The sequence below is a fragment of the Perognathus longimembris genome, chromosome 1 (genome assembly GCF_023159225.1).
Source record: "Perognathus longimembris pacificus isolate PPM17 chromosome 1, ASM2315922v1, whole genome shotgun sequence".
Classification (NCBI taxonomy): Eukaryota; Metazoa; Chordata; class Mammalia; order Rodentia; family Heteromyidae; genus Perognathus; species Perognathus longimembris.
In genome coordinates this window covers 40,998,214-41,013,072 of record NC_063161.1, presented here as the reverse complement: position 1 = coordinate 41,013,072, position 14,859 = coordinate 40,998,214, and the positions used below count along the sequence as shown (strand labels likewise).

Genomic DNA, 14,859 nt, shown 5'->3' with positions numbered 1-14,859 from the left:
CTCCCAACGGAGAGGAAGGGGAAGAGCTGTTCACAGGTGACTCCAACCGCCCCCCCCCCCCCTTACTAGAAACACTCCACTGGGGATCAGGGTTCACACCTGTAATCCTAGCTACTTAGGATGAGGATGGTGGTTCAAAGCCAGCCTGGAGAGTAGTCTGGGAGACTCTGACCTCCAGTTTACCACCAACAAGTCACAGTTGGAGGTGTGGGCTCAAGTGATAGAGCGCTAGCCTTGAATGAAAAAAAAAAAAAAAAGCTAAGGGATGACACCCAGGCCCAGTAGTTGGCACACACACACACACACACACACACACACACACACACACACACACATTTACATTTCAAACATCCCAAAGGTGAACACTGTGGGAAATAATGAAATACCCACCTCTCCACAGCTTTTTTTTTTTTTTTGAGACAAGGTTCACTGAGTAGCTTAGATTGGTGTGAACTCTCAGTCTTCCCCCTCAGCCTTGAATTCTCCACTTTTTAGGCTTTGCTCCAATAGACAGCTGAGTGTTTCGCCTAGCCTAGTTTTGATTTCCTTTTGCCTCTGGTTGGGTCTGCACCACCACAGAAGGCCCCACTCTACCTGCTGGCAAAGCTCTCCCTCAGGGTGACAGGAACACAGCTTTAGTGGCTGAGGAAGATGGACGGGCTTTGAGTTCACACTTTTTAACTGTTACCATATATTCCAACAAACAGGGGCTGGACCAGCAAAGAGATTCAGGGCAGGCACTGGCCCAGAAAAGAGATTTAGGGCTGAAAGGGCTTTTCATTAAAGGAAGTGGCCACACAACCCCCAAGACAACCATAAAGACCTGACTAGGAAAACAAAAGCTTTTCATTACACAACTTCCTCTGAGGCTGTTAGGGCCAGCAGATTTGGCTATAAGTCAGATACACAAGATTCCAGGATACATATATATGTATAAATATGCTCGGCAAAATTCTGGGTGTGTTGTCTTTTGACCTTTCCAGGAATGCTTCAAGGACCCACTCATTATATGGACTCAGTTACTGATCCAGGCCAGGATGACTTGGGGCTTGGGTCAAAAATAAGGCCAAAATGGAGTAAGCTCAATTCACAGAGCAATATTGGTGCTGGGTAGATCAGCCAGGGCATTCACAAATCATTTTTTCCCACTTTCGATTTATTTACCTCATTTGTAGTTCTATTCCTATCCCCCAAACACAAACATGGCCTTGGCTTGCTACATCTTTCTACCCCAGGGGATTTTTGAAAAGAATTCCTGGATACCTTTTTGTAATTCAAACCAGCAGAATGAAATGCTCCTGGGTTTTAGGATAATTTGAAGGAGGCAGTTTTTCCTGAGACATGCCTTGGCAGTCAATGAATGGGTGAATAGACTAGAAAGCTGTCATAATGTCTCCATGATATCTCTACCCAAGTTTGACTAGAGGCTTTGATGAAGCTAAAGTTCAGGTAGGGCCCAGAGAGAGGTGCAGAAAAGCAACAAAAGTGAAAGGCATTGGGAAAACAAGAAAGATCCCCCGAAAGGTGGCTTAGGGGTCTCTGTGGAAGTCTTTCTTCCATTTCCAGTTTGTGTGTGACTTTGGGAATGGGGGGTAGGGGTGGGAAGGAGGCAGGAACTGAAAGTGGGCCTCTGCTGTTGGAGGTCTGTAGAAGTTTCCCCATAGCATCACATTCTGCCAGGAAGCAAATGGTTTACCACAAACCTCTCCCCACAGAGACGTTCAGGGCAGCTCAGACAGACTGCACAACAGGGAACTCTGTCAGATAAACACAGCTCCTGACATCGTAGCCCAACTCTCTGGCAAAATGCTGGCAAACACCTTGAGGGGTGAATTCAAGTGTTTACCTGGTAGACAGGGCACAGGGTCCGTAACTGGGGAATGAACTCACTCCTGAGAAGGCCCTGAGCCTCTCCTAAGAAAGTGTGGGCAGCTCTAGGAATGTAGGCTGTTTGTCACCCTGGAGGAAAGGCTCCTGTGCTCACCTCTGGGAAGGAAGCTCCATGACATGAGAACAGGAATTGCCTCTCAGAATTTGAGAGAATGATACCGATGACTTTTCTTTATTGGGTAGGTTGAATGTTTTAATTCCGAAGGAGTTGTCAAAATGGTGACTGCAGCCAGGTGCCAGGTGGCTCACCCATGTCACCCTGACTCCTCAGGAGGCTGAGATTGGAGGAATGCTGGTTGAAGCCAGCCTGGGCAGAAAAGTCTATAAAACACTCACCTCCAGTGAACCACCGTAAAGCTGAAAGTGGAGCTGTGACTCAAGTGGCAAGAGAGCACAAAAACGAATGGAGAGCATCCTTGCCCTGAGTTCAAACCCCAGTACTGGCATAGACACATATTCTCTCTCTCTCTCTCTCTCTCTCACATACACACACACACACACACACACATACACACACAGAGTGATCACACACCAGTAGTAGCTCTAGAGGAAAAGGATTAATGAGTGAGATGCTGCTCTGGAATGTTCCTGTGCTCCTTACAGGCAATCTGCCTATGAGAAAGAAGTGATTCTAAAAATCAGCCATTTCTTCTGGGCAGATATCTGGGCAGATATGGTATCTGGGGTGTATGTGTGTGTGTGTGTGTGTGTGTGTGTGTGTATGTGTGTGTGTGTGTGTGTGTGTGTGTGTGTGTGTTGTCCATGCTTGTGAGAAGCACGCAGAGGACCCACAGTAGGAACAGGTTCTGATTTCTTCCTTCTGTGGCTACAGTGTGTTTCTGGGGAAGGACACAGAGAGCAGCATGGGGATGATTTAAAGCGCCACAGCAAGTGGGCCTTGCACAAAGATGACAGAAAGAGAGCTGCTGGCAGAACTCACAGTTAAGCTGGAGGATAGTTACAGCCCACGAAACCTGAATCAAAACCATCCTCAACGTAGGTACAGTGAACGGACATGAGGACTTCCTAGTGGGGGCCACCGCGCGCAACTTCCTACTTGTTCCCAGGACATGTGACACAGCAGGTGGGAGAGGGAAAACCCATTCCAGAAAAACCCAGACTCTCAGCAAAACCTCCAGCCAGATAATAGAGGAAACACCCACCCAAAGAAACACCTACATTTACAAGAAAACACAATAATTTGGTGAGAAATGCAATGCAGGAACGAATATTACACAACAGACACTCTGTTATGCAGCCCCCACCTCGGGCCCACTGCCTGGGTGGTGTGGGGTGCAGGACACGAGGCCAAACCAGCCTGGGTTGGATCCTGACACAGAAATTCCTCAGTAAGGAGCTGGAAAGTCCCAGTCTTGATCCACAGGAGGGAAATGAGATTCAAAGAATGTTTAAAAAAAAAATCCTTGCCACCCCCCCCTCCATCATCACTACAAAGGAATAGAGAGAGGGGGGAGGTAGGGAAAGACAGAATCCCTGAAATAAAGCTCGTGTGTACTAGAAGGTGGGTGCTTCTGTTTTCTGAGGCATGATCCCCAGCTTCAAATGTGGCACTTTCAATCCAGAGAGAAGCTGGCAGCTTGACAGGCTAAAGAATCTCCTGTCAGTTACACCTGAAAACAGATGCCCCAGCTATTCTAGATATAATAAATAGGAGATCTGTGCCCCTCCCGCACCCCCCCCCCCCCAAATAGGCAATAGCTTCTGGGAGGCCTGGCCAAGAAACCAGCAGACACACAACCCTTAGTGTACGCTTTGTCTTTTGATCTTGTCAAGTGTCCAAACCTGTTACTAAAGAAGAAATGGAAATCTAAGGGTCATCTTGAAGCATAGCTAGAGGCCTTTTGGCAGCAAACTCCCTACCTGGGCTCGGTAGAGATTCCATCGCCTGGAACCCAGCCAGGGCGCTTCCCAGCTCCATCCTGCCCAGAAGCATCCCAGTTTTCTTTCCCTCAGTCCTCCCAATCTCCCAGGTTGTTTTCAGGACAGTTTGTTTCCATGTATTAAAGGAATGACATATACAGAAATGTCGTCTCCTGAGCCCAGCCGGTCATTTGATATCCGCCATCCTCTGTCCTTCAGAACGCCGCGGGCACGCATCACCAGGTCCTGGGCTGCCAGCGTGTACCTGCACGGGGAGGGGCCGGGAGAGGACAGTTAGGACAGCAGAAGCCAGGAGTAGGAGAGGCTGCTAAGTAGGAGGCATCACTACAGCCCTACAGTCTTCAATACCTTCCAGGTCAACAGAAGCTGAGGTCGTTTTTTTTCCCCTCAAAATGTAGGAGGCTGATGTGAGAGAATTTTTCAAGTGGCACATGGACAAGGTTTTCGAATAGCTATGAGACATTAGAAAATCGAACGAAACATTGTCAGGGGACTATCAATACTGATCAGAGTGGAGAGGGTCCTTTAGCTGACAGACTTCAACAAAGACCGGCTGGCCATATTTGGTATGAGATGGACTAATTTCTTAGTCTATGCCAATAAATATATGATTCACTTTTTTTTTCTGTTTTCAGGGTCAGCAAATAACTGGATTATGACCTGCCTCCTTCTGTAGGCTTACCCACAGGGAAATAAATTAGTTATTTATGTTTTAATAATATCAGTTATAGTTCTCTAGATAAATGTCAACCACTATTTTGGTTTATAGATTAATCTTGTGAGCCTGGTTAAGGACTGAGTTCAGGTCTGATAATAAATCTTTTTTTTTTTTTTCTCGTGTCACTACTGGGGTTTTAGCTTGAGGGCCTTATGTTCTCACTTTGCTTCAGCTTTTTTGCTCAAGGCTCTATCACTTGAGCCATACCTCCACTTTGGGCATTTTGTTGGTTAATTGGAGATAAGAATATTACAGACTTTCTTGCTCTGGCTGGCTTTGAACTGTGATTCTCAGATCTCAGCCTCATGAGTAGCCAGGATCATAGGTGAGAGCCACCCCTGCAAGTTACTTTATTCAATGACAGTGTTTCCCCATGTGAACTTTTATGGGGTTCTGCTTCAAATCCACCTTAGGGCTCTATTGGCACAGCCTTAACTCTTATCTCAATTTGTTTCATTACAACCAGGTTTTCTCTAAAGGGTGAAAGGGAAAACTCCATTATATGTAGCTATTCTTTCTTGTGGTGGTGAATACAAACTTCTCTCCAGAAAGTAACCATTATTCCTCTGTACAGCTATTTAACTATAATGACAAAATCATAATAAAGTAGTTGTTTTACTATGCGCCCTATGTGCCCCCATGACATAAAAATCAGATTTTCTAGTGCTAGGACCTATGTGAGCTAATTCCTTTTTTTGAGGGTTTAGCATCCTTATGCCACAAGAGTATTACAAGGTTTATCACACTTTCCCTGTGTACTGGGCCTGCCCAGCTATTTCCTCCACTTCCTGGAACATCTTGCGTCAAGTACCTGTTTTCAGTCATGTGCATCAGGCAAGGAAGGACAGCTCCAGCCTGAGGAAGTTCAGGAAGAATCCCTAGGACCTCTCAGCTCGACATTGTTCTGGTGAGCCAAGATTCCTCTGCATGACTCACGCGACGTCCCTAGTACACATATGTTTTCCCCTGTCAGACAGTAGTCTGAGGGACAAGTGCAGAGGACTGAGTTGACACTGTATTCTGTAAGTGAACAAATATCTGAGTCTAGCAACAGCTTCGTGGTGCACTCTTCATGTGATGAGAGATCCCGCGGTGGTAATGGAAGTCAGAAAACAGGAAGGCTCGAACGATTTTGGTCATGGGGCTGAACAAAAGGGCATCCATATGCCTTAGACTGAGGGGTGTGTTAGAACATGAACCATTAACAAAAACCACTCAGGACAGCAGAGTAAAGATGGGGATGTAGCTAAGGATGGAATGGGAAGGGGACTCATACTCCTATCAGGGCTGGGAGCCGGCTGAGGAGTCTGGTGCTTTTGGAAGTTGCAGGCAGCCCAGGGCCATCACTGAATGCCTTCTTCATGGGTACCTGGGCAGGCTGCATTAGACACTGCGGGAGGAAAGTGCCCACTCTCTCTCAAGGAAGACTCTCCCCAGGAGACAGAGTTTGAATTTTGAGAGCATCTTTTTCTTCTGGTCCAAGCTTTCAATATTGATCAGCAACACTTTACTGAAAGAAATGGCTGCCAGGGAAGAACTGGACTTGGCAAACTCCACAGGACTGTGCTTTGAAGTGTGTGTGTGTATGTGTGTGTGTGTGTGTGTGTGTGTGTGTGTGTATGGGGGGGCAGAGAAAGAACAGCAGGGGCCGCAGGGAGAACAACAACCAAAAAAAAAAAAAGGATGAGGGGTGGGGAACTATGGGAAGATGCAAAGCTCTTTTCACAACCACTGACAAAGTTGGGGCAAAGGAGGCCAATAAATCCTCAACTGCTCTCTCCTATGGCAGTTCAGGGATTCTTTCTCTTCTTTACTGGTGCATACAAAAAAGTGTGGGTGTGGATTGCCTGAAATTTCCCACCACCCAAAAGGTGGCTCTGGAAAATTTACTCTGTGAACCCCTTTTCTTAGTGTAAGTCTGGAATAACAGTGCTGAGCTGAAGGGCATGGCAAGTATCAAGTACTATTTTTCCATAAAGCATTTTCCTTATTAGACGTCATGCCTTTCTCCTTCCCACCAGTTTTTGTCTTAAGTCATCAGCCTTCCAGAGGCTGCTTTCCACAAGAGCACCTCCAAATCAGCACAGGAGTGTTAGAAGGCAGCGCCTCAGGCCTCAGCCTCCAGTGCTACCTCCCAATCCAATAGCTTTTAGTTGGGTGGGAACTGCCATTTGCCATTTGGAAGGTAGAGAAAGAGGTCTAAGGAAAGGGAGGGTAGGTGGCAGGAACTGGGGAATTAATGGGTTCCAAATATTTGCATATAAAAGGCAGCCTCCATCTGCTAATACCCCCCAGTAACATAATGTGATGGGAACAGGAGGAGGAATCCTCTTTGCATTCTGAGCAGGCCTCAGAGATTTAAGAGGTAGAAAAGCTTCCCCCAGTTCTGGAAGTTGGCAAGGGTCTATGGTGACCGGGTGGGTGGAGGCTGGGGGCTGGCATGGGAGGTAGCCTTTGTCATACTTGGAAAGGGACACATCCAAGGAGGCAAGCATGGTTAATGACTGGTAAATGTTAGTTATTCTACTGGTAACCAAGTTACCAGAGAAGCTGAGCCACACCTCTAAAGCTGGTGAGACTGACTTCGGATGCCAGCCTGGGGTACAGGGCCTCCAATCAGTCAAAGCACCCTGAGCTCCTGGAACAAGGCCACAGGCTGGAGAGAGCTCCCCACTCTGGTGGGAAGGGTGAGACCTCCTGCCCCTCTCTACCCCCCCATGGCCGGGCTTTGTCTACCTCTTTGCACCCTGAGAGCCAGCGGCTCCTTGGTTTCTTAGGTGGGGAATGTTTCTTTTAGTTTAAATCCCGAACAGCAAACAAACATTTCAATACAATGGTGCTGAATATACCAGTTCCTTCTCCGTCCTCCCTGGCAAACTCTGGAATGTCCTGATGTGGCCACACAGCGAAGTGGCCACACAGCCAGCTCTGCTCTGCCAGCCACATCAACAACCCGAAGGACAGACTGAGGCTGTGTGTGCGCAGTTCAGAGGCCAAGCAGCCAGAACCTCAGGCTGCCTTCCAGATTCCCACAGATCTGAACAGAGGCAACAATGCCCAAGAAACAAAACTGAAGATTTTATCTCATCTTCAAACACTCACGAATTTGTTCTGAAAACCTGCAAGTGATATCATGTACGTGTGTGGGGGATCTCTTTCCTTTTTGCATTTGAGGCATACATAGTTCTTCAAAACCATATGGTGCTGCTAAAAAAAATTAGTTCAGCTAACTCAGGGAAAGATTTCAGGAAAAAAAAAAAGCTGTCTTTTGCCAAAATAAATTTCATGTTAGCAGAGCAATACAAACTAACATTTAATACCTAGCATTACTGTCACTGGGTGCTTTACCTTTAACCGTCCATGGATTAACTTCTTCCTTCCCTAGGCATATAGGTAATGGCAGAGGGTGGAGGTGAATGGCAGGAAAGGTGTGGCCATCAGAAGGGCTTCTCCATAAAGAGAAGGGAATTGTGGCACAAGGGCACAGGCTTGATACTCATTAAATGATCCTTGATAAAGCTGGATAGTAAAGTGCCAGGTAGAGACTCTGGCAACTGTAGTAGAGTGCCAGGTCCTGGGTTAAATAAATCTCTACACGTGCAGGGAGATAGAAGGTCATTAGTTCTGAGATACAACAAACAAACAAACAAACAAACAAAAATCCCAATTTGGAAAATCAAAGCTTTGCAAAGTTTGCCTCAGCATTTGGAATGTGGGTTCATGCCATGGTTTTGTTTGGTGAACTGCTCTCCGGTATCTCTTGCTTTTGCCTACTCCCATTCCTTTTAAGCAATATTAACAATTTATTTCTTTCTGACAAAATATTAAGGATCTTCTCTAAGTGTTTACATGTGTCTTCCATTTTGAGTATATCACCCAAGGAGATCCATGAGTAACTAGACAGGAGATTGAAGATAGTGTCTTTGAAAACCCCTTACAGAGCTTTCTCTCTGAGCCTTCTCCAAATCCTGCAGCATCCTTAGGTCTCGAGAGAGTCTTACTGGAACTACAGAGAACCAGAGCTGTGTGCAGCCCAACCTCATGACCTCCAACAGCCCCACTCTCGAGGGGAGCATGATGCGTTTCCTATGAACAGTTCATTTCACGACTGACCCCACAAAAGAGCCAAAGCACTGCCAGCTCTGCTACACTTCGGGGCAAACTGCAATAAAAAGAAAAGACAAAATCCTGCTGCACTCATGGTCTGGCTCGCCTACAAAGCTGCCTTTTAATTTTCTGGTTCCTTTGTGGAGACAGTTCAAAAAAGAGCAAAAGAACTTAATAAGGTGCATTAGGGTCAAGAGAATCACACAGTTCATTTGTCCCACATGGGCTTGAGAGCAAGGTGTGAGGGTCAGAACTAGGCAGACACCTCTGTATGCTAATCATCTCTTCTCCCACAAATGTGTGTGTGTGTGTGTGTGTGTGTGTGTGTGTGTGTGTGTGTGTGTTTTAAATTCCTTTTTGGGAAAGATGTCATCAGGGGAAGATAAAGCTGGCAATTTGTTGAGAATGGCTGTCATTAAGAGGCAAAAGAAATAGAAGATGACAAAAAAGCCTGGATACAATATAAACAAATTACAACAACTAAGAAACCCCAAACTCCTATCACTGAAAGAGTTGTGCTTCATGTCTTTCTATCCGCTTCCTTTGTAGACAAAGCTGGGGAAAACATGGTAAAATTCAAAGGAAAGCCAAGCCCACAGAAGCCTTATATGTGGAAACATTTTGTTATTCTTTGTGCTTGCTTTTTTTCTCTTCCTTCTCCTTCCCAGGTTCCCCTTCCGCTTAGTGCATCTTTCTTCCCTCACTCTGTATGGATGTATGGATTGGAACACAGCCTCTCTCCCTTCCCTGACCCATGACTGCACACACAAACCGGTGGTCCTGTGCTACATGCAAAGAGAAATGAACCCTTTGGCGTGGGCCTTTCTCATCTCAGCAATTATGACTTGGGCTAAATCCTGTCAGGGTGACTTCCTCTCTTATTTCCATTACATGGGATAAGATTAGTACAGCTTCCAGCTGAGGGGATGCTGGACTCTTGGGATTGAGCACGTGGTGTTTTGGGGTCTCTTAAGGAGACCATGCTAAGCCCCAGGTGTTAGAGTGGTTCACTCTGCCAAATTATACACAGATAGGTGCAAAAATGCCTCACAGGAGAGATCACCATCCTACACAACTGCTAGTTCCATTTCTGTGATTTCACAATGTGGCTTTAATTACCCAGGAGACCACAGGCTGGGGAAATGACCTCATATTGTGTTTCACTGTCAGATTGTGCAGAGCTTTTCCTGATTAGGGGTCATAATGAACGAATTACACAAATTCCGTATCATTACCACAGACTTCCTTTCTTACAAAGAATTTTCACATTTGTTAATCTAGTAATTTTGGAAAGTCTGACATAAACTGTCCCCTCCTGCCATCTCACACTTTGTTTGGCGACACTGTCCACACCAACCGGCAGCCATACTGACTGTTGGGCTCATTGAATGCGCCACATTCTTCTCCAACTCTGCCCCACTCCTACATGGTCTGGCTCATGCTTAATTCTTCAACCAGTAGATATCTCTTAGCCGAGATTAAGCACCCACTTAATTATTCATCTGGTAAATTTCTGGATTACAAATTCCAAGATGGCAGAGATGAGGTCTGTTTAACTCCTAGATTCTTTTTCTAGTGTCTAGCAGCCATTGGTTTATAAAATAGATCCTTAAGATTATATCCCAAATGAATGAATCTGAATAAGATGTATACCACAAATTAAGTATCACCAGCTATGTTCTATTGTGAGAGCTTAAAACCCAACCAGAATTAAACTGACAGCTTTTCCCTTGTGAAGCCATTATACCCTTGCTGAACTTTTCCTTTTACACAGGATTCTTTCTCAGGCTTTGGCTTGCCATCTTCCCCAAAAGGCAAACTGAAAAACATAGTTTTTAATTTCTTCCCTGTTTCAAGAGGATTCCATCACACCTTATCAATGGTTCTCATGGACCCCAGGAACCTGCCCTGACCTGGTGCATGCACACCGCACATGGGTTATGGGTGCCTGGCAGGCACAGTTGTTGCTATAGAGAGAGAAGGTAAGCAAAACCAGGCCAGCTTGGGGGTAATTTTAAAAGTGTGGCTTGCCTTTTAACTCATAACTGGCAGTTGGTTTTGTAAAAACTTTATAAAATAAATAATCACAGTAAAGGAAAATCAACATGAGAATGTGGCTCAAAAGAGTTGAATAGATTAAAACTAAAAACTTGCAAGGAATAAATAATAATTCAAATAAAACACTCTCTCATTATTCTACCAGCAGTTCCTCTACAGTTGAATAAAATTATACCAAATTCTTCTAGTAAGAGAAAGACGAGTTAGATTTGTGTTTTTCAGGAAATAATTGTTTTCGTTGTGAAATATAGAAACCTTCTCATAATAAACACAAACATTTCTATTTAGTACCACTATGTATCAGACACCTCACCTTATGTCTGTGTATTAGATCCCCACATCATATACAAGTAACCAGAAATCAACTCATTTCTCCAAGATTACAGGCTAGAAGAAGAGCCACTATCTGAATTCAGAAGGTCCAATAACTGATCTCCTGTTCACAGCCATGGGACTTACAGCCTCACTTATTTTACACACCAACAGATGTACACAACATTTATAGTTAAGAAATAACAGGAATTATGCACCTGCTATCTACTTAAAGGAACAGAACATTACCAGTAAGTATCTTAGAATCCCCGTGGGCACCTTCTGAAGCAATATGCTTATGTCCCTGTCACCTTTCCTCCCAAAACAACCTGTCCTAAAATTTGGGATAATTTTCTATTGTAGATTTAATACTATAGCCCTGAATGACATGTGGATGTTTTCACCTCATATAACTAGAATTATATTATTACTATCTATGACTTGCTTATTAAACTTAACATCATGTTCTTGAAATTCCTGCCTGTTAATGAGCAAGAGCTTTGGTTTATTGCCTTTGAGGGCTGTATTCTATTTTTATTTATCTATCCTACAATTGGATATAAAAGTAATTACAGTTTTTGTAATACAAACAAATTTCTGGATATCTTTTCACAGTATTGAGGATGAAGCAGGGAAGCAGGCCCTACAATTTTACCAGTACCAGAATTAACTGGCTGCATTGTTAATACACACATTGTTGGTTTTACCACTGGAGTTTCAATGTAGTTGACCAGAAGCTAGATCTAAGACTTGTCTTTCCTTCTCTTATTTCCTGCTCTTCCTTCCCTTTGATTTCCTCTTTTCCTTTTTCCCTCCTTTCCTTCTTTCCTTCTCTCCCTCCCTCCTTTTCCTTTTTTAGACAGGGTTTCACTATGTATGTAGCACAGGCTGGCCTTGAATTCCTTGTACCTTGAGGGTGCTAGGATTCCATCCGGCCCTACTCAGCTGAGGATGTACATTTCTGACAAGTTCTCAGATATGGCTGATGCTGTGTGGTCCAAGGAGCATTTCTACAGACTACAGAGCAAGAGTAGAACGGCTGGGTTATAGCATGTGTGCCTAACACCTCATTGGTGTGCCAAGTGGTCTCCTGAGCATTTCTAAAAATTCACATTCATCTGCTGTTGCTCCACATCCCTGCTAACATCCACATCCCTTTAAAAGGTTATCAATCTGGTGAGTAAACAGATCTCAATGCACTTTTTTTTTATATGTCTCTGATTACTGAAGTTAATTTTTCCCCCAGCTACGCAGTCTTATGTCTGCTTCTTGCTCATTTTTTTTTTTTTGGTTCCTTTTCTCTTCTTTATTGATCTGTGAGATTCCTTTTATACAATCCCACAATAACAATCCCACTTTAGTTACCCACATTGGAAATACCTTCTCTTGGTTCAAGGCTTGCCATTTTACATTTTTTTTTTTCTCAGTTGTGGGGCCTGAACTTAGGGCCTACATGCTGTCCCTGAGCTTTGTCGCTGAACCTAGTGTTCTACCACTCAGAGCCACAGCACCACTTCCAGTTTTCTGGTGATTAATTGGACAGAAGAGTCTCACAGACATTCCTGCCTGGGCTGGCTTTGAAACTCGCTTCTCAGATCTCAGCGTCCTGAGTAGCTGGGAGTATAGGCATGAGCCACTGGTGCCTGGCCCATTTCATATTCTTTATTTTGTTTTTGAGGAACTGATATTTATACATTTAGTATAACCAAATCTATAAATTAAAAACTTGCTCATACTTTTTCTATCTTAAGAAATTCTTCCCCAAGGCCATAAAATACTTTATGAAATTCTTCCCTATTCCAAGGACATAAAATAATCTCATATGCTTGCTTTTTCCTTCCTTCCTTGCTTCCTTCCTTCCTTCCTTCCTTCCTTCCTTCCTTCCTTCCTTCCTTGCTTCCTTCCTTCCTTCCTTCCTTCTTTCCTTCCTTCTTCTTTATTTTTATACCAATGCTAGAGCTTGAATTCAGGGTCCCCTGGGTTTGCTTTTCTGCTCATACCTGGGGCTCTACCATGTAAGCCATGTTTTGACTTTTTGAAAATTAGGGTCTCATGGATTTGTCTCCCCAGGCTGGCTTCAAACCTTAACCCTCAGATCTCATTCTCTGGAGTAGCTAGGATTAGAGACAGGTGTGAGCCACTGGTAGCAGGCTTAGGTGCTATTTTCTAAAAACTGTATTTTTCATTTTCACATTTGAGTCTTACTTCATCTAAATTTGATTTTTTAAAGGATGCAATGATCATTTTATTTTCCTATTATTTAAAGTACTCTGACTTTATCTTAATATCTATCAGAGCAAGATCTACATAGCCCTAACCACATTAGTCTTGGTATTCTGTTCTCCCACACATATCTGAAAATCAGCTAATGTTTCATGAAAACTCCATTGGTATTTTGGCTATAATTGAGCTGATTCCATAGCTTGGTTTATAATAAATTGATATCTTATTAAATAATATATATATGAAAATAGTAACGTCTACTGTTTTAACTTCTGCTGCATGCGTAATTACTATTTTTCTAATAATAATTTTCATTGTCCTCCATCTTTATTAATTTTTCAGAAACAATGTCTATTTTATTAACTTTTTTTTTTTTTTTGGCCAGTCCTGGGCCTTGGACTCAGGGCCTGAGCACTGGCCCTGGCTTCTTCCCGCTCAAGGCTAGCACTCTGCCACTTGAGCCAAAGCGCCGCTTCTGGCCGTTTTCTGTATATGTGGTGCTGGGGAATCAAACCTAGGGCCTCGTGTATCCGAGGCAAGCACTCTTGCCACTAGGCTATATCCCCCGCCCTATTTTATTAACTTTTGATTCCCTTTTAACAGATTTTTTTGCAGTGTGGTAAGACATAAATAAAATAAATTGTACTATATTAATGATTTTAAAGTTTATAAAGTACATATTAATGTTGTTTAAGTACACCCAGGTTGTTTTGCAATTATTGCCATCAGCCCTTGACTGCAGTTTTACACTCTCCCAACTGAAACTCATGGAACACTAACTCCCCACCATTTCCTCTTTTCAACCATTGGCAACCATTTTTGCTTCCTGCCTCTAAGCATTTGACCACTCAAGGCACTCAAAGGAATGGAATCATAGACTGTCCGTCCTGTTGTAAGAGCCTTGCTCCATTGACATACTGTGAAGTGGGGTCTCATATGGTTTGCAAAAATAAAAATTCCCTGAGTTCATTCTGCTCTTTTTATTTCTTTTTTTTTTTTTTTTTTTTTTTTTTTTTGGCCAGTCCTGGGCCTTGGACTCAGGGCCTGAGCACTGTCCCTGGCTTCTTCCCGCTCAAGGCTAGCACTCTGCCACTTGAGCCACAGCGCCGCTTCTGGCCGTTTTCTGTATATGTGGTGCTGGGGAATCGAACCTAGGGCCTCGTGTATCCGAGGCAGGCACTCTTGCCACTAGGCTATATCCCCAGCCCTTTTTATTTCTTATATTAGATGTTGTTACTGAGTTTGAAGACTACAGACTTGGAATTTTAAATTAAGATAGTTATTTATTTGTAGCCTGAAACCAGGAAAAAACCACATGGCCTACAGATAGACATACTTTGGCTCCTTAGGGCCTTGAAGTTGTAATGATTCCTTTGTAAATTAAATTTAAAAAGAATTCTTTTGTGCATGTTTATGTGGAGAAAAAGACAGAACTGAACAGTAAACCCTCAAGAGCTTATTAAAAAAAAAAACCCTTTGTGTTCTTATGGATTTTTCTTTCTGGTTTTCTTTTTCTGTGGTCAGGAGTCAGGAGCTTGTGACTGTAGATTCTCATGGCTCTGGGGAAGTTTTAGATGACGTTACCTTGTGACATGGGAAGGTGGGTCAGAGGTGACTGAGTCTTGATCTAGACTTAGCTCAAAAAAGAA

The 14,859-nt window shown here is 43.7% G+C and overlaps 1 protein-coding gene across 1 annotated transcript in view; it reads right to left on the bottom strand.

Annotated features, from left to right (window-relative positions):
• Positions 1 to 2,627: 2,627 nt before the first annotated feature.
• Positions 2,628 to 14,859, bottom strand: part of Ppm1h (protein phosphatase, Mg2+/Mn2+ dependent 1H) — a 193,920-nt gene continuing 181,688 nt past the window's right edge. The window contains exon 10 of the mRNA XM_048360422.1: positions 2,628 to 4,036. Within this exon, the coding sequence (XP_048216379.1) occupies positions 3,889 to 4,036 (148 nt within the window). The 3' untranslated portion in view covers positions 2,628 to 3,888. The remainder of the gene's footprint in view (positions 4,037 to 14,859) is intronic.